The following is a 23081-nucleotide window of genomic DNA, read 5'->3' as shown; positions in this document are numbered from 1 at the left end:
TATATATATATATATATATATATATATATATATATATATATATATATATTCAGCTGTATGCATTACTTGAACCCATTTCTCCAATTTACAGCAGTGTGTTTACAGTGTGTTTTGCACACATTTGAAGTGCCTACATTTTATTTAAACATTTCCACAGACATCTATCAACAGAAGGATTCTGGAAGGTAAAAAGCCCAATCATCATCATAGTTGAGAAAGTACAGAGAGAAAGAAATCTGTTGAACCTCACACTGCAGTTGGATTCCAAACACATCTGTTAAGTTTAATTAGTTTAAATGAAGAAACAATCAGCAATTGAAATTTGGAGCATGATAGAGAGCTAGTCTTTCTAAGAATGACAGGACTTCAGGCAATTCAAAGCATCTTGGGTCAATGAAATGATAAATACACTCTGGGTTTTAGTATGAACTTTAAAGGAGGTAACCATGTCCTGGGCCTATTTTGGGGGCAGCTACTGGCACTGTGGACATCTCCTTTAAAGGTAGCAATTAAAATCCAAAGTGCAATAATTTTCCACCGATATTACAATTATAAGTTCCCATTATTAGCAGCAGCTTCCACTACTGATAATTGTACTGACTTAATACAGGTCTCTTTTCCTCTGCAAGAAGGTAAAAAAGTGATCCTGATAACAATGTTGGAGATAGGAACCAATGGCGGTATCCAGACTGGTGCAAAGCGCCAACCTGGATACCTGCTAGGGTTGCCTCGGGGCGTCCTTTCCAGACGCCCCACTACCCTAACACATAACCGCGGCGTTGTAATGGCGGCGCCCTGTCTACATGGGCTCTGCCATTACGATGTCACCGGCCGCACCACGGATGTGATGTCCTGGCGCCGCTGCAGGGTGCTTGTGGCACCCTTTCAGCAGTGCCAGAAGGAGCTCCGTTTTGGAGCTCCTTCTGCTGCGCATATTGCTGGCACAGCCTTTAAGTGGCCGTGCCAGCGATACAGAGAGAAAGGGGCTGAGTGGCCCCTTTCTCCCTTTCCCTGCCGCTGTCAGGGTATCATTGGGGCATAAAGCCCCAAGGACACCTCTTTCCAGGCTGTGGGGAAGCAGCATTTTGCTGCTTCCCCAAGGCCAGGAAAAGTGGCAGATTGGGGCCTCGGGGCTGCCACTGTGGCAGCTCAGGCCCCAACCCGTTGGGGAAAGGGGCGGGTGCAGGCTGCCCCAAAGGGGCGGTCTGTATCCCGCCATTAATTAAGATGCTTCTGGACAGGTTACAATATAGCAAGGTCATCTCTCCCTTCCCTGGTTTTAGATAACATGTGGATTGTTCCTCAGGAGTAACTTTCACCAACTAACAACATGTGCTCTATTGATATACTGCCAATTAAAGAAGTCTTTAAAATGGGAAAATGTTGCCTAGCCCTTCAACTGCGTGTGTTAAGTGCAGCCTGTGCTCAATTACAGTAACTTTAGGAAATTTATTTGCTAATGTAGAAACAGCCATGACCACTCATTACTAGCTGTCTTGTTTCTTACTTGTGTGTGTGTATGTGTGTGTGTGTGCAGAAATGTTAGGCCACATTAGTATACTAGGTTTTGATCCATCCTCTTGATCACTTTGTCCTTAGTCTAATTTGAAAATCCATTAAATGAACCCGTTTAAATTAAAGTAGATATTCACCCATTACTGCTAATGTAGCCGTGTAGTGTATGTTGCTAATCCTATTAACGTGATTTCCTTTAGTATATATCCCCCAAGCTTTACCTTCCAGATATGCTGTGCTAAAATGGCCATGTGGTCTGGAAGATCATGGAAGTTGTAATCCAACAGATATGTGAGAGACAACAGATTGAAGAAGTCTGCTATAAGTGAATAACAAGCCTGGCTTGCAATACTCTGGACTAGTCCCCATCAATTAGTAATGATAATAATGTGTGGGGCAATGTATCTACCATTTTTGTTCTTTTTTAAAAAGTAGATTTTTAACAGCACCGATATTGCATTGATACCAGTCTTCTATAAAGCTGATAATGGCACTTGAGCATGCATATTCGCACTGCTTTCAGTGAAACGTTTACTTAAAAAAAAATCTGGGCACAAGTGTGCTAGGAGGGAATCATCATAAACGTCAGCAGAAAAAAAAACACAAGGAAAATGGGACGGTCATTTACTAAGGCAGTCTTTGGCAAGTAGAGATTGTACATGCATTATCACTTGCAATGCTGTTTACATCTTTAGACTATGACCAGTTTTAAGTGAACATATCATCCTTTTATCAAGATGTCCAAAGTGTGATGATCTATAATTTGCTCAACATTTGGAAAAAGCAGAATTTCAAGATGGACAAAGTTACTAGAGGAAACTGATATTGTACAAAAGAGAAACCTCACTAATGGTATTAAAAATAAAAGAAAATGGAACATATCCCAAAGCACATGGAGGTAAAGACAGAAAGCCTACTTTACAGAAACAGAATCTTTTTTTCTAAATTCACCTTGAAAGTATTCTTTTCATTTCCATCTCACTGTGTGATGTTCCATTTCTTTCTTACCTAGCAGATAATTATAGAACTTCTTTCCCTGATGCATACAGAAGAGGGTCATTTCAACATTTTTATGTAGATCGTCACAGTTTGTTCTCCTTGAGATCTTTGTTAAAAATTACTTCCCCAGAATTTCTTCCTCCCTTCCTCTGCATGCTCTCAGACTGGTACTCTTTCGTTATTAATGCCTTCATTTTCCAGATTCTGTCCCCTGGCTGTGTCATTTGATATTAAACTGCTTTAGTACGAATATTGCTGAACTCCACACTTTGAGTTTCTTGTTCTTCGACTTTCCCATTTAAGCCACAAATGAGACGCACTATTGCCAAGGAATTACTGTGCTTGGGCTGTTAAGGAGGAGAGAAGCTTACAAAATATTAGGTGGGGCTGAGTGTATACTGTGTAGTTCAAAAATAATGATCTCAAAATGATGTGGCAAGAAAAGCCAAAAGCCATAATCTGTATAAATGATGTGAAGGTAGCATATCTTTGCTCAAATTGCTTAATTTATTCTCTTTCTGCTAGTCAGAAGAAAAACTAGGAGTTGTGCTTGGCACTGAAGACTAATCTCTTACCCCTGAGAAACTATACTAACCCTCAGTACTAGCTTTTTAGATTTCATCAAACATTAGTCATATGCTCTCAGGCATATATTCATGGCTACACAAGATGCAGAAACTTTTTCTTTTCCCTCCCAACTCCCTGAGATTTCCCAAGAAAGCTGAGATTCTGAGGCTGCTGAATGTTTCACACTTTGGGATATAAATCCATTCTTTTCTTGTTCTCATGAGTGAGAATAAGAAACCTCAGATTGCCCCCTTCCCTTACTGTAGAGAAGGTGTTTGTTTTGTGTTGGGATTTTTTGAATATTTTTGGCAGGAGGATTAGTACTTGAAAAAATGTTTTTGGAGCAAATTGTGCAAATGAGGTTTGTGCAAACTATGAGTGCTATTGCCTTGTTGCCTGGAGCTTCAAAAACTATAAAGATTGCACTGGATGTTTGGGTCTTTTCATCAATAAGCTTGTCTTTCTATGTGAGTGTGTGTTTGCTTCACAAAGAGAAAGTAGACTAATTTTGTTCAATGAAGGCTGGAATTCCTTTGATTAATCCCAGATAGAGTAGACTCAATGAATTAAATGTTAAATGATGAGTCAACATGTAGGTAGATCCACTGGTTCTACTCTAGTTGGCAATAATGATATGATTAAGGCAAATATCCCCTGCAAAGTGCAGAAACTTTGAGGGAAAATATAAGCCCAATGTATCACTCATGCAGCAGGCAAGATCATAGAATTGGAGGAGACCACAAGAAACATCCAATCCAACCCCTGCCATGCAGGAACTCTCACTCAAAGCATCCCTGACAGATGGCCATCTAGCCTCTATTTAAAGACCTCCAAGGAAGGAGACTCCACCACTCTCCAAGGTGGTGATATCTCACTGAGTTTGTTGATTTCTCAAAAAAAAAATCTCACTGGGAATAAGAACCTTTCTGAATATACTTCCATCCATATACAAATAGTACTGATTTCTGGACATAAGAAGAACTCTTCTAGATCAAACCAAAAGTCCATCTAGTTCAGCATTCTGGGAAGTCCTTGAGCTGAAGGTGAAGACACTAGTAATCAACAGCAACTGGTAGTCAGTGACATCTTGACATTTTATATAGCCATAATAACCAGCAGTCACTCTTTTCCTCCAAGAATGTGTCTAACCCACTTTACAGCCATCTAAGCTTGTTAAGACCATTAGACAATGTGATTGTAATGTTCTTTTTTTTTTTTTTGGTCTGTCCTGAGTGTCTTGTCAGTCAGCTTCATTGGAACATACCAAATTATAGTCTTATGAGAGAAAGAGAAAACCCTCTCTCTCTCTATTTTCCCCACACCACATATAACTCCATTAACCATTATCATGTCAGCCCTGAATCTTCTCTTTTTTCCCAAGTGAATTTTTTGTGTGTGATGTTTACATGTATTCCATGACCCATTACCACTGGGCATAAAATATTACTCAACAATTATCTGACTACAGAATGTACACAAAGTAAATATTTTTATCCATATGTCAGGATGATAGCCATGTTGTTCTGCAGCCCTGTAGGAATAAACACTAAAAGCTGAGTTGAAACATTGTTTAATCAATCTAAGCACAGTATATTTGAAATGCACAGATAGAAAACAACATGGTGTCATTTGACACAATCACTTACCCAAACATTTCCGTCTTGATGGTATGGCTTCCAGTTTCTCCCTGTATCACTGTAAAGCATTCGGTACTGGGTTACCCAGTCAGAGCTGCTGTATCTGCCTTGAGTGGCAACAGCACTGATCTGTTTCCTGTTCCCAAAATCCACCTGCAGCCATTGGTAGTGGTCACTGTCTGATGGACACCAGCCTCCAGCTCCTGTGGATTTATAAGTAAAGAAAAACATTTACATGCCAAAAGCAGAACACAGCTTTCTTGGACATTAATTGGTGTTAAGAGGCTCATTGTGCAATCATTAGGGTTGGCCTCCTTCCTCGTCCATTTGATGGATTTGGGGAAGTTGTCTTGAGACATAGAAAACAGGATGGAAAAGTGAAGCAATTCATGTCATAGCAAGAAGTGGTGTTCCTCCCTCCTTTTAATCAGTCTTATAAAATATGTTGTGATCAGTAGAGGAATTGTGGCTGTCACACACCCCTCCTTTCCAGAGCATTTCTGGGAAAGATGCTACCATGTCTGTTGTAGACCTGGAAGTCTACTTGAAATGAAGGATGATGGAGATGCTGTGATATAGAATGTGATATAAATAAATAAAAAATATGAATAAAAACCAAGCAATGATAGAAAATTGAAAATTTCATCTCCTTAAAAATGTCAAAGTATAACTATTCCAATCTTAATCAAATTAGCTAGTTGTCAGAGGTGATTATATAAGTCAATATCAGCTGATTGGTTTTTTAAATGTTTCCTCCTTAAAGAACAGTTTTAGATTAAGTAGGATGGAATGACAAGGTCCACATCTAAAAGCAGTGCAGAACTATAGCCTTTATTGAAAAATATAAGCATCAAAGATTTCATCAGTAAAATGTAAACAATAAGAAATGATGGCTTGCCTTGTATATATGGTATCATGCACGATATCTACGATGAATTCATATAAATCATTTACTGCTGTTGGTGAGGGCATGTACCTACTTCTCAAACAATGAGTCTAGGAATTTTGGATTCAGATAATAAACTGTAATCTTTATGCATGAAGACAATCTTAGATATGCATACACATTCAAAGAAAGTGGTGACAGAGAAAACATGAGCCTGCTTCCTGTCTCTATGGTTTTGAATCTCATCCAGAAGTAGTATGTATGAGGGGGTTGATGGCAGAACAGAATGCACATCTACATGCAAGCAAAATATGCATCTTCCATCTGTTCAGGAAAGAGGAAGTGCAAGGGATAGGGGTTCTAGAATTTTAACTGTATCCTCTTTTATAGTTGTAATCCGCTTGGATTCCAAGTGATTAAGCGGAATATAAATTATTATTATTATTATTATTATTATTATTATTATTATTATTATGTGTCTCGGGCTTGACTTTTGCCACATCTTCAAAAATTCCAGTGTACCTGATTTTTGTCATGTTCAAGCATGACTAGAAATTGAGCCTAGGACAGAGATAAGCAGATGAAGAATTGATGCTTTTGAGTTTCTCAAAAGGGAGATACTGAAGGCACAATTTCAAACAGTTCCAGTGAGAAAGAAAAACGGGAGGTGTCTCAAGAAACCAGGATGGATGACTAAGGAAATTTCAACTGAGCTAAGTTTTAAACGGAACATGTATAAGAAATAGAAAAAGGGGGAAATCACAAAAAAAGGAATTCAAAGAAATAGCAGGCATTTGTAGGGGTAAAGTCAGAAAAGCTAAAGCACAGAATGAACTCAAGCTTGCTAGAGAGGTTAAGAACAATTAAAAGGACTTTTTTTATATATGTCCGCAGCAAAAGGAAGAAGAAGGAAATGGTAGGACCACTATGTAGAGAAGATGGCAAAATGCTAACAGGGGACAGAGAAAAGGCAGAATTACTCAACATCTTCTTTGCCACTGTGTTCTCAGAAAAGGAAAAGGGTGCTCAACCTGAGGAAAATGGAGCAGAAGACAGAATATGGGAATTTCAGCACAGAATAAGTAGAGAGATAGTAGAGGAATACCTTGTTAATCTAAATGAATTTAAGTCTCCAGGGCCAGATGAACTACATCCAAGGGTATTAAAAGAACTGGCAAATGTAATATTGGAGCCATTGGCAATAATCTTTGAGAACTCCTGGAGAACAGGAGAAGTCCCAGCAGACTGAAGGAGGGCAAACGTTGTCCCCATCCATCTTCAAAAAAGGAAAAAAAGAGGATCCCAACAATTATCATGCAGTTAGTCTGACATCAATACCAGGAAAGATTCTAGAGCAGATCATTAAAAAGAGATTCTGTGAACATCTAGAAAGCAATGCCATAATCACAAAAAGTCAACATGGGTTTCAGAGAAACAAGTCATGCCAGACAAATCTTATCTCTTTCTTTGATAAAATTACCAGCTTGATAGATGAAGGGAATGCTGTGGATATAGTATATCTTGATTTCAGTAAGGCCTTTGACAAAGTTTCCCATGACATTCTTGCAAACAAGCTTGTAAAATGTGGGCTAGACAAGGTAACTCTTACATGGATTTGTAATTGGTTGACTGGCCGAACCCAAAGGGTGCTCAACAATGGCTCCTTTTTCATCCTTAAGAAGTGTGACCAGTGGGGTCCCACAGGGATCTGTCCTGGGGCCAGTGTTATTCAACATCTTTATCAATGAAGTTTATCGCACCGGGGTTAAAATGTTCCCCGGTGCATTCTAACATGCACGTGCGGGGGCACACACAGAGCGTGATGGGACCCCGAAGGATGCAAGCTGCAGGAAAAGAGATTCCACCTCAACATTAGGAGGAACTTCCTGACAGTAAGGGCTGTTCGACAGTGGAACACACTCCCTCAGAGTGTAGTGGAGTTTCCTTCTTTGGAGGTCTTTAAGCAGAGGCTGGATGGCCATCTGTCAGGGATGCTTTCATTGAGAATTCCTGCATGGCAGGGGCTTGGACTGGATGGCCCTTGTGGTCTCTTCCAATTCTAGGATTCTATGGTTCTATGATCATAGGACATCCTAAGTTTTTAGTCATCCCCATGTTTCCATTGAGTTCAAAGTGACATCATAAAGACAGTGTAGTATGGAGCACAAATATACTCACTGTTCTCGGCAGAAGAAAAAGAAACTCAAGTTGATTAAATGAGGATTTTGCAAGTTTTTCATAAATAAGGAATATGACAAACCTTGCAAACTTGCAAATACTTGCAAACAACATTGTTTGGATCTCTTCCTGGAAAGTGAAGATAAAAGCATCAATGGTGGCTGGAACATTTCCTATTCTGTTATTAATAACTATTGTATTGCTACTAATAATAACAGGCCTGGCCCTATCATTTGGCGAAGTGAGGCATCTGCCTTGTGTGACAGATCTAGAGAGAAGCAGTAGCAATAACCTGTATGTTCCTCTTAAGAGTCCTGGCCACTCTATTGAGGGATGGTTGTATGTCATAAATCCCCTAACTTGGTCTGCTGCTCACATGTGTTCTGGAGGATATCATGCCATTTCTGGTATTGAATTAATATTCTAGTGACAGCGCAGTCAGCTTTTGTGTATGAGATGGAGGAATGGGGCCATCACATAATTTTTCCTATGTAAGCAAAAAGTGTTGAATAAGTCTGGTCATAAAATGCACTTATATAACTAAAGGGGACCATCTGAAAAGATCAATAAGATGTTTCAGCTCACATTTCCTGGGCACCATGAAATGAGATCTAGACGTAATAAAGGTTCCAGTTAGGGTTGTTAATTTGTCAGTGGAACATAAGAGTTTCATCTGTCTCTAAAATGTGAAGTCGAAGACTTTCATGGCTGGCATCCATAGTTTTTTGTGGGGTTTTTGGGCTATGTGGCCATGTTCTAGAAGAGTTTCTTCCTGATGTTTCGCCAGCATCTGTGGCTGGCATCTCACAGATGCTGGTGAAACGTTGGGAAGAAACTCTTCTAGAACATGGCCACATAGCCTGAAAAAACCACAAAAAACTATGGAGATTATCGCATAGCTTCTCAAAATGTTATGAGATGGGAACGTTCTGGGAATGAGACTCATCGCATTCAAGAATGTAGAACGGGATGAGAACGTAATAGGAATGCATTTTAACGCACAGTGCTTCCCTTTTTTTGAGAACGTTCCCATAACATCTTGCTGTTGCACTTGCGTATTTCTTTTGGAGGACTGTGTAACGCTGACGTCTCCACTCTGTAGTTGTTTTGACCTGGAAAACGTCTGGTGACCTCCTTGTGGAGTATAAAGATGGCGTCGGAGAAAGTATTTTTCAATCTTGTGTGCACAATGATGGAGAAAGAAGAAGAGCGAAGAAGGAGAAGGAGGAGTCGCATTACAGTTACCATGTATACACACACACACACACACACATGTTGTGATAACTACATTAGATATATATCATCAGCTGTACTATTACATAGCATTCCTTAACAACATATATATGTGTGTGTGTGCAGAGAACACACACACACATATATATGCACACATTTGCCATCTTATATATAATTTGTGTGTGTATAAGTATATATATATGTGTCTGTGTGTGCAGAAAACACACACACAGAAATATATATATATATATATATATGCATATACACACAAATTATAGATAAAATGGCAAATGTATGCATATATATATATATATATATATATATATATATATATATTAAAAACAACTGAAAGGGCTTCATATGCTGACATTTGTTTGGAGAAAACAGGATAAAACCTTTGTTACTTTTTTCAAAGAGGGCGCTGCGTCATACCTGGGAGAGCAATAAACATTTTTGGGTGTTCTAGGACTTGGGAGGACTAAAGAGAAGGGAATTCTTTCAGCCAGTCAGGAGACGGAGGAATGAGAGAAAGGAATTAGGAACGGATAAGAATACTGCTCAGACTTCTTCTGGAATGGTTTGAGAACGTTACAGCTCGCAGGGAACACTTATCATCCGTCCCCACCCTGGAACACAGATAGAACATTTCGGGGTCGTGATGGGAACCCAATGGGAACAGAGACGTGCGGTAAAGTACGATGTGTTCTGTTCCCATTGGATTCCCAGAATGTTCTCAGAACGCTGTGCAATAATCTTCTATGTCTCTAAAATGTCCCAGGTTTTTTCCCCTCACCTCCAAGTAGGGTATAGAAGGCTAGTTGGCTCAGAATCCTGGCTTTTTTGCTCCAATCAATGCCAACAGTATGGACCATAAGAAATCCCTGAGGCTACATGATCATGAGCATTATATAGTGGATCAAGTGAATGGCTTCCCACAACATTTAATCTGTGTAGTATGTATGTTTTTAAGCTTACCAGAATTATATTTGTTAGATGGCAAAAGGCTGCCTGAGAAGCCCATGCTAACTCAACGTAAAATATCTCTTATTTCACCAATATATGCTCCCAAACAAACTTTACAAGCCACAATCAATCACTGTAAAGGGGACAGGAGGTCAAATTTTACAGCTTAATCCTTTGGCAGAAGATTCTATAGGTCCCTCTGGCCTCTGTTTCCAAAGCAAGTATGCCATACCTTTTGATTGGCTTCAAAGGACCCAAGATACAAGGGACTAAATCTTGTTTCATTAATATGACTAACTGAAATGTGTTAATTTATCCCAATATATTCTAGTAGTCTTGCACATCATGGCTTTTATTTAAAAAAAAAATCAAACATACACAGATTAAAAGCAAGTTCTCAAAAAAGAAAGAAAGAAAGAAAGAAAGAAAGCATTGCTGAGAGCTATTTGATGTCAAGGTAGCATACAAATATATTAAATATGCTATTAATCAAGATTGTTTTTAAGATCCCATACAATCTTGTCCTTTAAAACGGCAATCTAGAGGTTATTAAAAGTAAATTATTTCTGTAGAAGAGAGAAGTAAGTCCTTTGAGCAGATGGGAGGATGACTCTCTGGAACTGTGGAATCTGTTAGTGTGTGAATGGAATAGTGATTAGCCCCAAAGGAAGGGCATATGTCATACCTTTTCTAGACACAACACACTGAAGAGATCGATAGAAAGTTTCCTGGTACCCTTTGATCTATCAAGCAGTGTAATTTAAGCAAGTTGATTACTTTGTTCATTTGGCTTGTGAAATGTGTAGCCTCTATTGATCTGAGGATTAAGGACAGCACTTCTTTCATCAGGTACAAACTCTAGGAACACACACACACACACACACACGAAGATGTGTGTGTGTGTGTGTGTGTGTGTGTGTATCAGGGCAAAATGCTATGATGCAATAAAACTGTTACCATTCAAGATGCCTTATACCCATAGATCCCCGCGGTGTGTTACTGTCTATTGCTCAGAGTAATGTTTTGCTACATACTGCAGCATTTCCTTGGCTGTAGTGTTTTTTTTTAAAGTAACCAGAGAGTCCCCCCTCCCAAAGAACTTCACAGGAGCCTACATCAGCTTTATTTACTTCTATTTGCATCACCTTCTCCTTTGATTATATACGGTTAATGTATAAAAGAGTAATACTACATTAAATCATGACCACTGCCCACAGAAAATCAACATGTTTAGGTAGGCCTAAAACACTCTCTCCTTGTAATGATAGATTTTTATGTGCAGAGAATTAATTTTTCACATGGGGGTACTGAAGTTATGATAACCAGATACTAATGGGGATGCTGAGCAGTTGTTGTTATTGTTTAAAAAAACAAAAACCTCTCCCTAACCCAGAGCAAGATGGGCAGTGGTTTAGCAGGAGCCACCACTATCATAAAATTATTGTTGCTGATATAGCTGGAAGTGCTACACTACAGCCAAAGAAATGCTGCAATATGTAGCGATGCAACATGTGTATGTTGATTCTGAAAAAAATACTTCTGGCTTGGATTCTAGATGTATATTGAAAAGGGGCAGGAAGGGAACATGGGAAAGAGAAGGAAAAGGGAATACATGACCCAGTATAATAATGCACATCTCAGTATATATAAATGACTAGCGTTAAGGCTAACTTTGCACTGATCTGTTCTCAAAGGAATGCACCATGCAAAACATTACTCTGAGCAATAGACAGTGACTAAGTAACACACCGTGGGGATCTATGGGTATAAGGCATCTTGAATGCTAACAGTTTTATTGCATCATAGCATTTTGCCCTGCTTTGTCTCCCTACTCTTTTGTGCTGTCAAGGCACTAGCTTCAGAATTCGTACACAAGATCCTGTCACTGTTATGGAGGGAGCATTATGCTGCTCTCAGTCCCTGTTTTGGGAAAAGGTCAGGATATAAATAATAATAATAATAACAATAATAATTGGGAAATGGATGGTTATGTAACTGGTTTTACTCACTCCAGAGTTGTGCAAGGAGATGAAGATGGGGCCAGTTCCAAGCCAACTATTCATCCAGTACCTGACTTTGGTAGAGGGGGAGTCCACAGAGCCTTGGCAGTGGCTGGTACTATCACCTGTCCTGTAGCACGTGTAATTGTGCAAGTGTCCTCTCCCATATTGGCTTGGGTCCATGGAAACACCATCCACCACCAAGTATTTGAGAAATATGTGGCTTAGAGCCAGAAGCAACTTACTGTTTCTCCCTTGCCTTGTACCTGCCAGTATTTTCTTCTTGCTTTTGTTACAACCTTTGCCTCTGCCATGGCTTCACTATAACAGTGGAGGTGATATGATCTTGGCTTAGGAGTTCTTTCTCAAAAATGCCAGCCTAAAAGGTTTGAGGGGTAAGTGGACAGCAGCTTCAGAAGAATATGCACAGTTTGTACAGCAGATGTAACTCGTTAGTGCTACAGGCAACTCATTAGCATGAGTTTTCTATCAACAGACCATTCCCCTCAGAAGCTTGTGTCATGCCTATGTCACCTTGAGATCTCATAGGTGACAGTTAAGACATCCCCACTTATATTCATAGACAGCTGTTTTACATATTAGGTTGGAATTCACATCGCAGAAGGATTAGGAGACATTTTCATTTAAATTTTTAAAATAATAATAATAATCTAGCAAGATCTTAAAAAAAAATTCTAGCACGGGTGAAAGGAAACTGACAGATTTGCCCATCCTCTAGGGGTGAGTGAGCATTCTGTTTCAATTAGAATATTAGAATGTACTAACCTATGCATAATTGAGCAGGGGGCAAAGAAAACTGACAGATTTCCACACCCCTTTATTGGAGGATGGAAATGGTTTGTGCTTAAAATAATGTGTGAATAGAAAACAAATTTTCTCCTACAATGTGGTGTGCGCTCATGTTCTCTCTGTGTCCTCACATTATTATCCCACATTAGCAACCTTCACATATGGAACTATAATATGTGACGCTCAAATGGATTTTCAAAGGCAGATGCTTTTTCTTGCTGCTCTTTCCTGCTGCTCAGAATGGTTCTTCTACATCATCCCCCCCAACGCCTTCCCCATCATCCTCCCCCACATTAACAAATGGGTGTGACAATATCATAAGGCCATAAGATATTTCCAATCAGCTATACCTCAGTGATAGTGTCATTAAGCTAATTTGCTGCTCTCTCCTCTCAATGCAGTGGGCAATATTGTTAACTATCATTTTCACCATCATCATAAATGTGAGTGCTTATCATAGGTTACACATGTTTTGACAAAATTTCCTTCTTCCTTCATTATCTCAGTTCAGTCTCAACATTAATATATTTTTGGTGCGGGTTTAGAATCATTGAATCATAGAGTCAGAAGAGACCACAAGTGCCATCCAGTCCCACCCTTTGCCATACAGGATCTCAAAATCAGAGCATCACCAATAGATGGCTATCTAGTGTCTGTATAAAGATCTTCAAAGAAGGAGACTCCACCACTCTCTGAGGGAGTGTTTTCCACTGTAAAACAGCTCTTACCATCAGGACGTTCCTCCTAATGTTGAGGTGGAATCTCCTTTCCTGTAACCTGCATCTATTGCTTTGGGTCCTGTTCTCTGAAGCTGTATGCTGTATGATCAAAGCCTCAAGTATTCCCATTAGGTCACCCATACTGTGAGTCCAGTTAGAATAACTCCCATGGCATGATGTACGTTTCTCAACACTTACTGCCTGGCCAGCCTTCTTAATAGAGCTCAACCCTAATTCAATGATCTGTCTTGTCTACCTTAATGAACAAAATCAGAGGATGGCAATAGCAAATGTGATACAAATATGCTCTTGGAGCCAATCGACAGCATGTGGAATAACTGTGTTCAAAACAGAGAAGGCAATGACTCCCTAGAAAGGGTCCCCAATGGCAAACAAGCATTTAATAGTGTTGGTTATTTCAACCGACACATCACAGTTACAAATGAAAAACTGGGGGGGGGGGGGACCTCTCATTCAGAATCACATAAGAAGGGAATTTCAGCTATGCTGTGGATGAACCTTAAAATGCCATATACAGTGTCTCTATCAAGAAGCTACTGTCATGCACTTCTGGGCTTTTTAGATGGAGAGCTGAGCTGAGACAGCTACAGGAAAGGTGAAACTCTTGCAGAAGGGGCAAACTGCAACTACAGAGGTACCATAAAATTTGAAGGAGATACTTGGCTTGTGTGTTTGTACACACACATATATAGTCTTTCAATGGCGGGATATAGACCACCGCTTTGCGGCGGTCTCCCGCTGGCGCCATTTGCTCCGTGAGGGAGCCGCAGCAGCCAAACCGCGCGGCTCCCGCGTGGAGCAAAAAAAAGCTCCATTTTGGAGCTTCTTTTTGCAGCGCCTTTATGACATCGCGAGGCGCCTAGGGCGGACTCGCGGCATCCTAGATGCCGCGCGACGTCCGGACACACAGCGTCCGATACGTAAATATGGCGGTGCCCGTATGAACAGGGCGCCGCCATCTTGTACGTATTCTATACGTACTAGGGTTAGGGGGGTGCGGAAGCACCACCCCTTCCTAACCCCTAGTACGTATAGAATACGTACTAAATGGCGGTTATATCCCGCCAATGTTTCTTTACTAAGGCTGGGAAAAGAGAAAGCTATGTTTCCTCAGCTTAGGTTGCCATATTGCAGTACCTCATATCTGTACGTCATATGCTAATTTATTTGCATTCGGATTATGCAAATTCAATACTCATTCATTGCATTGGTTCCAGGAACCCCCCCCCCCCCCAGCCTGTTGATATTTTCCAGATCATTTTGGTTGCCCTCTAGCTTGTCAGTATCCTTTTCAAAACTGCAATGGTCAGAAACTGGAAAGGGCAGTTGGGGCTTCAGAGGCTGCCGCTGTGGCAGCTGAGGCCCCGCTCCAGTGGGGAAGGGGCGGAACAGGCTGCCTTAAAAGGGTGGTCTGTAAACCACCAGAGACTGTGGAGAAGGAAAAGGGGTGGTGGAAGCTAAGAAAGGAAAATGTTTGCTTAATTCTCTCCCCACCATGCCTACTTTTCCAATAGGTAGTCCCATGCCTGATCTCTCTCTCTCCTTCCTCTCTCTCTCGCACAATGCATGCGCACATCCGGAAATGTAAGCAGAAAGTGCCTTCAGTTTAAACAGCATCTGTTTCATTATTCAGTTTGTTCCTGATTGAGCAGACTTGATTAATTGCTATCAGATTAATCACTATTTTGGCTGATGGCTTTCATTTGCAGCGATTAATCAAATCTATACTACATCAGGAGTTCTCTCCTCATACAGGGTAAAAATCCCTTTTAAACATAAGACTGCTTTTAATTTATTTCTGTGTGTTTGTTTGTGTGGGGGTGGAATTTGTGTTTGTGTGTGTACATGTATGCCAAACTAGGAAATGAGGCAGTATTGAGTACTACTGGATGGGCATGCCAAATGTTGATTTGAGAAGGTCTTAGCACTATTGAAGCCTGCAAGCTAAAAGATTACAAAGGTGTGATAAGAGAGAGCAGTCATGCTTGCATAGCACTTTTGAAAGCAACACTATTTTGGCAGGAGATGAGGCTAGTGTAATGAGTTCCAAAGAGAGAGAGAATATTAAAGACAGGTATTTGTAATCATCATTGTTGTATTTTAACTGCTTTTTAAATTGTGGTAAATAATTTTTTTATATATAACTGTTTATTCAATTTTTTTAAACTTTGTACTAAGCCTGTATTCTATTTTAATTTACATTCTTAAACCCTTTGTTTCCATATTGGTAAGAGTATATAAAGTAAGTAAATAATAAATAAATAAATAATAAAATAAATGTCTGTCACATAAGGACGCATGACTAAACTGCAATCTGAATACAGGTGTCCATGATCCCATGGAGACACAGTAGGCACTGTAATATAAAGGAGCAACAGCAAAACATCCTGTCTTTGGTCAGAAAATTTCATCCACTAAAGTCAATGTTTTGGCTCAAATCCATACCACAGAGTGACATAAATTCACTTCTGCATCATGTTGTCCAGATTTTTGACTTGTGCTCCCACACACACACACACACACACACAACCAGAGAGAGAGACGAGACAGAGAGAGAACTTGTGTGTGCAATGTGTGTTTGTGTATTCTGTTATAATAGCCATGAACATTTGCTCTACCATCATAATAATAATCTTATGCATTATACGAAATCCCCTTCTTCATTAATATTGACAGTGAATGATCACTCTGAGGGAATGTAGGATTATTGGGTTTAAAAATTAGTTAGTCACAGAAACCTCTCAATAAATTAATTCCTCTTACAAAGAATAAGCTAACTCCCACTTCTTAACAGGTTGTAGAGATAGGCTTGAATGATCTCTTCTCTCTATAATTAGAACAAGCAGTAAGAAAGGCAATATTCCTCTTTAAATTAATAACAAAATTAAACAAATGGAGATGTCCAGTTCAGTTTTGCTGTTGCTATCTTTGCCATATTGATACAATTTCCTTGGATAGGCTGCTAAGAATGATTTTATTTATTTTATTTTACTTTTAAATTGATATAAGGGAGACTGAAATTTTCAGCAGGCATAGTGGGAGCTAAGATTTCAGATGACGCTAATATACAACATAAGCTTCACCTGGAGTGGTACTTGTACCTGCACACGGCTTAATTTGTACTACACGGCAGTTGGCTGACAGTGTGATCCAGTCACACTAGATAAAATTGATAAAGCCTATACATTTTGGACTGTAAAAAAAGTGATTAGTTAACAAAGAACCTACTTACCACTGACCTTGTTCCAGCTAAAACTGTGAACCTATGAGGCCACACCAGTTAAAAATGAGGCTCACATCATTTTATAGCAATTATATATGGTGTGTGTGTGTGTGTGTGTGTGTGTGTGTATTATATATATTATATATATAAAGAGAGAGGAAGAGAGAGAGGACTTCTTATAGCACCTTTGAGCCCAAACATGGCTGTTTGGGGCAGCTTGATCCCGCCCCTTTGAGTGCTGGATTTGGGACACGGCAACCCACACATGCAGCACCAATCCAGCCTTTTGTCTGGCCACAAAAAGAGCGGCAAAATGCTGCTGCTTCTTTTGCACTGGAAAAAGGGCGGATTTTCCACCACAGTTGCTGCCTTTTCAGTGGCAGCGTACGTGTTAAATGCCATGCTGCTCGAGTGCTGCAATGCTGCCCACTTCTGGTCAGTAGGTGGCATGACACCAGCTTGGGCAGTATTGGGGCATGTGTTGTCTAAATGCCATGCCCTCACACTGCTTCCAAGCCAGTGTTTGTGCCTGTCTGTTTCATCCTAACTAAATAAACAAGTTAGCATCTGTCCGGGATTGCTGCCAGCAATCTCTGACTTATGCTGATAACCAAGCCTGCAGCCAACACGTGTAGGCAAAACAAACCTTGTGGAGAAGCAGTCAAGAGCAAGCCGAGGAAACAAGCCAGTGTCGGGGTTGCAGAAGTCAAGCGTGCCGAAAGACGAGCCGAACTCAGGAAGCCAGAAAGCAGCGTGGTCAAAACACAGTCCGAGTCACAATAGCCAAGAGTAACAAAGGTCCGGTCCGAGGTCAGGTAGCAAGGTAAACAAGGTAACAAGTGTCTGGAGCTAGAGCGACAGCATCACACCAAGAGTCATGCAATAAACTCTAGCCACAAACTCAAGCCTCCTTCCACTTAAATCAGGGAAGCTCTCCCTCGAGCCACCTGAGGCTGGTTTGCTAACTTTCTTTCTGCAATCCTCCTGGATCTGCGCCTGCAGCACTCTCGGCCTTCTCTCCTGATAAGAAGGTACTTGCAGACATGCCTCGTCTCCTGAATCACCCACTAGGCTCGTGGTACCGAAGGAAGCCTCTCTGTGGCACTAGGACCTGGTTGAATCTCCTCCTCTGGGACTGGAGGATCACAGCTGGGACCTGGCAGGGCAGGAACAGCACCTGGCGTTGCCTCAATCGCCCTTGCTCTGGAGGAGGCTCATCCTCCTCCTCATCCTCTGAGAGCTTTCTTGGCTGGCCATGACATCATTCCCCCTCCCATCATAATGCTCTCCCTCCAACTGTGGGGCCGAGGTCTGTCGGAGCAGCGGCCGGTGAGAAAAGCTCCCCAACCCCCGAAACGACCTACGAGCCTGAACGTCCGAGGCGGTTCTCCCAAGAACGCTCCTCCGGCCATAGCCGACCCAGTCGACCAGGTACTGGAGGCGCCCCCGACGCGACGAGAGTCCAGGATCTGGGCCCACTTCAAACTTTCTCCCCATCCAACAAGACTGATCACGTGCGGGTGGACGTCGTACCAGCCTTCAGGCCGCCGAACCATCAGAGGCTGGGAGCGCAGGGAGCGTGGAACACCGGATGGATCCGCCAAGTCCGGGGAAGTTGGAGCCGAAAACGCCACCGGATTCACCTGGGCCACGCATTCTGTAAGGCCCACAAACCGAGCGTCCAACTTCGGCAGGGCCGCTGCAGGGCAGAGCCGCGTGGAAGCCAGACAGAGTCCACCACCTGCGAAAGGAGGAACCCCCTGGCGATGGCCGACCGCTCCTTTATTATAAGCCTCCTTCGCCACCTCAAGCTGCTCTTGCAGCAAGGACTGCGCCGCCTGCGACTCCTGGAGCCACTGATCCGCCGCAGGGACCTCGAGACTGGAACCACCGCTGGAACCCTCGTGGATGGAAGCCCCCTGTGGTGAGAAAGGTTGTTTGCTGAGTCGAAGCCTGGACTGAGTTGTTATATGCGACTCAGCCAGCGGGGTACTCAAACCCAATTGTCCTGGCGGTAACTGGCATAGCAACGGAGGTTATTGCTCCAGGGTCCCGTTGGTCCTCTCTGTCTGACCATCAGACTCTGATGAATGTGCCGAGACAGATGAGGCGTGACGTCTCGGAGCCGGAGCAAAGCTGTCCAGAACCGGGCGGTGAACTGGCTGCCGCGGTCCGAATTACCCCTTCGGGCAGTCCATGGAGCCTGAACCAGCTGCACAAACAGCCGGGCCGTCTCTTTCGCCGTGGGCAGACCAGCGGCACGGCACAAAGTGCGCCATCTTTGAAAAAGGTCCACCAACCACCCAAATGGTTGTTGCAGCCAGCAGAGAGGGCATATCTGTGTGATAAAGTCCATGGACCACCATCTTCCAGGGCGCCCCGACGGCGCCGGCAGCGGCATCAACAACAATCCCGCCGGCCGACCCGGATGGTCCTTTGCCCGATGGCACACTGAGCATGTGTCCACATATTTTGCCACCTCCGCCCGAACCGAGGCCACCAAAACTCTCGTGGGAGGTGCGCGTCTTACAGAAAAACGAAGTTCCCCGCCGGCTTGGAGTCATGGCACAGACGCAAGACCGCTTCCCGACATGGCCCTGATGGCCACATACAGGCGGCCGGTCGGTGTAAAGCAACCATCCCGCATGGCAAAGGGTGAGCATCCCCTTCCTCACGTGCTGTGTGCCACCAACGGATCCTGGCCTGGAGTTCCCGAATCTGTCCACCAATGCGGCCTCCCTCGGTGCCGCAGCAACTTTTCCGGTCGAAGACATGGTGGACTGCAACTCCTTCTCCGGATTCGTGGCATACTCCCGGTTACGCGAGAGCGCGTCTCTGCCTGCCGGTTCCGGGACTGGGGAATGTACTGTGGAGCTGAAAGCGGGAAGCGGGCGAAAAAGATGACCAGCGCTGTTGCCGTTGAGATAGCTTCCTGGCCGTCTGCAGGTGCTCAAAATTCCTGTGGTCAGTGTGGACCACCACCGGGTGTTGCCGCCCCTTCAGCATGTGCCGCCAGGTTCCGAAGGCCCCTTGATCGCCAACAGCTCCTTTTCCCAGATAGTATAGTTCAACTCCGGAGGAGAGAGTTTGCCGGGTAAAACGACCAGGGCAGCAGATTGCCCTGGGGACCCACGGGCTGGAGCAGCACTGCCCTGATGGCCACGTCTGAGCGTCTGCCTCCACAACAAAGGGTGTGCGAGGGTCTGGGGGCTGCAGGATCGGGGCCGACGTGAAGCACCCTTCAAAGGCCTCTAACGACGCCTGTGCCGCCGCCGTCCACAGGAACTGTCCCTTCCCCGCAACAGTTGGGAGATGGTGGCTGGCGAGGCGCCCATGTCTCATATCAACTTCCTATAGAAGTTAGCGACCCCCAAGAACCGCTGAACATCCTTCCTTTTGCGAGGGGGCTGCCATGACAGCCACCGCTCGACCTTGGATCGGTCCATGGCCACACCCTGAGCCGAGACCCTGTATCCCAAAAAAGTACACCTCCTGAGGTCAAAGGCGCACTTCTCCAGCTGGCATACAGGACGTGTTCCCTCAGGCGCTGGAGACAGCCCGCCCTAGGGCGTCATGGGTGGCCTGGCCGGCGAATAAATCAAAAAATCGTCCAGGTAAATGATGAACAAACGGTCCAATAGTCCCTGAACACATCAATTTACAAAGTGCTGGAAGACGGCGGGGGGCATTGCAGAGTCCAACAGGGCATGGACCGTATACTCCTAATGCCCATTACCGAGGTCTGGAAGGCCGTCTTCCACTCATCCCTGCCCGAATCCTCACCAAGTTGTTAAGCCCCCGAAAGATCCAGCTGGTGAAGACCTTGGCGTGGCGAAGCCTCTCCAACAACTCCGGGATCAGGCAAGGGGTACGTTGCGGATGGTGATCTTATTCAAGGCCCGATAGTCATTGCAGAGGCGCAACTCCCCACACTTCTTGCGGCCAAATAGGACCGGGGCACCTGCGGGGCCTTGGCGGGACGGATGAAGCCCGCTGCAGGTTTTTCTCCAAAAAATCCCTCAGAGCCGCCAGCTCAGGCTCCGAGAGAATAAGACGCCCCGCCGGAATTAGGGCCCCCGGCACCCGATCAATGGCACAGTCATAGGCCGGTTCGGGGGAAGCCGGTCCGCCTCCTTCTTGTCGAAAAACATCCGCAAAGTCCCGGTATTTCCTCGGCAGCGTCACCTTTGCCATCCTGAGCCCTCTGCCACCACCTGCCGCTGGGATCCGCTCCGGCCAGCAGTCTCCTGACAGTACTCACGAGCCGAAAAGCACCTCCCGCCGGGCCCAGTAAATATGCGGGTCATGCCTGAGAGAGCCCACGACAGCCCAAACACCAATGGGGAAGTGCGGGGACCCGCTGCCAACAAAAAAACGACAGTCCTCAACATGGCCCGGATCTCCAGATTGAAAGCAACGGCGTCTGATGAGTCACTGGGCTCTGAGCGAAGGAGCCGTCTCCATCAATGGTCTCCACCCGGCCGGGGCTCGAGCAGTGCTTCCATTGGGGATTCCATTGCTATGAGGCAAACGCCAAGTCCATGAAGCCAGCTGGAGGCTCCGGAATCCATCATGCCCCTTACCGGCAAAAAGTTCCATAGATGGGACCGCCGGGTGGCAGCCACTAGCAGGGGTCCCTCCGAGAGACCAAAGTAGCAGGGGTGGGTTTGACAGGGCCCCCAGGTGGCAAACCCCTACACCATGGGGTGCGTCGTTTCCCGGCGGCTTAGCACGACGTCCTTTGGCGGGCAAACCCTGGCAAAAGTCCAGCGAGGGCCACAATACAGGCAAAGGCCCTCCCGCCTCCTCCGCTCCTTCTCTGTCCCTGGAGGCCGGGGCCGAGCTCCCCCCCGTTGCATGGTTCCTCGGTTGGTTCCAGGAGCAACAGTCTCGGATAGCAACTGCATGAGGGGTACGACACAGGAAGCGGAGGCAGTGAGGGCCAGCTTGTCGAGCCTCATTTCCGACGCCGTAAGGCGGGCAGTCTAGTCGGATGGCCTGGGTAATTAAGGCCGACAGGGTTGCTGGGGGTTCAGAGCGCGGCCAGTTCGTCCAGGATCCCAGCCGACAGTCCCTGCCGAAACACAGCGCAAAGGCACTATCACCCCATGCGTACATCCTGGGCAAGAAGGCGGAAAGCCACCGAGTAATCCGCCCCCGACCCCTGGCCCGCTTCCAAAGTCACAGCTGGTGCTCAGCAGTCTCAGTCCTAACTGGGTCTCCCCAAGTGTCTTTAAACTCCTTAACAAAGGATTCCCCGTTATCAAGCACCGGGGCTGTTGCATCAAGTAAGGCGTTTGCCCATTTACTAGCTGGGCCAGACAGCAGGTTGCTAACAAAGGCCACCTTATATGAGTCTGTGGGGAAAATCTGCCCTCCTGATTCTAAAATGCAAACGCAGCTGGCCAGGAAGCTCTCCAGCATAGCCCGTCTCCAGAGAATTTCTCAGGCAAGCAGTTGAGACACTTGGTTTCTTGTTTGGGCTGAGGCGGCTGTGGTGCTGGAGCTTGGTTTTGCAGTTCTGCCATAGCCTGATGTGAGCCTAGCAACTGAGTTGTCCGCTTTTGGTTCTGCTCCCAACATTCTTTAACGAGCACTGCTTCTGCCCTTTCTGTTTCAGCATGATTAGGGCTAGAGTTTATTATGTCCGGGTTGCTGCCCGCAATCTCTGACTAGCTGATACCCAAGCCTGCAGCCAACACGTGTAGGCAAAACAAACTTGTGGGAGAGCAGTCAAAGAGCAAGCCGAGGCACAAAGCCAGTGTCGGGTTGCAAGAAGTCAAGCGTTGCCGAAAAGACGAGCCGAAAACTCAGGAAGCCAGAAAGCGCGTGGTCAAAACCGTCCGAGGTCCACAATAGCCAAGAGATAACAAAGGTCCGTCCGAGGTCAAGTATAGCAAGGTAACAGGTAACAAAGTCTGGACTAGCTAGCGACAGCAATACACACCAAGAGCTCATGCAATAAACTCTAGCCACAAACTCAAGCCTCTCTCCACTTAAATCAGGGAAGCTCTCCCTCGAGCCACTGGGCTGGTTTGCTAACTTTCTTTCTGCAATCCTCCGGCTCTGCGCCTGCAAGCACTCTCGGCCCTTCTCTCCTGATAAGAGGTACTTGCAACATGCCTCGTCTCCTGAAATCACCACTAGGCTGTGGTACCGAAGGAAGCCTCTCTGTGGCACTAGGACCTGGTTGACTCTCCTCTCGGGACTGGGGATCACAGCTGGGACCTGGCGGGCAGGAACAGACATGGCGTTTGCCTCAATCAGCCCTTGCTCTGGGGAGGCTCATCCTCCTCCTCATCCTCGAGAGCTGATCTTGGCGGCCATGAC

The 23081-nt window shown here is 44.4% G+C and overlaps 1 protein-coding gene across 1 annotated transcript in view; it reads right to left on the bottom strand.

Moving 5' to 3' along the window:
* Positions 1-23081, bottom strand: part of CNTNAP2 (contactin associated protein 2) — a 1400287-nt gene that overhangs the window by 919797 nt on the left and 457409 nt on the right. Inside the window, exon 3 of the mRNA XM_042471198.1 lies at positions 4728-4921. Coding sequence (XP_042327132.1) covers positions 4728-4921 — 194 coding nt within the window. The remainder of the gene's footprint in view (positions 1-4727; positions 4922-23081) is intronic.

The sequence above is a fragment of the Sceloporus undulatus genome, chromosome 6 (genome assembly GCF_019175285.1).
Source record: "Sceloporus undulatus isolate JIND9_A2432 ecotype Alabama chromosome 6, SceUnd_v1.1, whole genome shotgun sequence".
NCBI lineage: Eukaryota > Metazoa > Chordata > Lepidosauria > Squamata > Phrynosomatidae > Sceloporus > Sceloporus undulatus.
The sequence above is the reverse complement of the archived record's forward strand: the minus strand, read 5'-3'. Positions and strand labels throughout refer to the sequence as shown.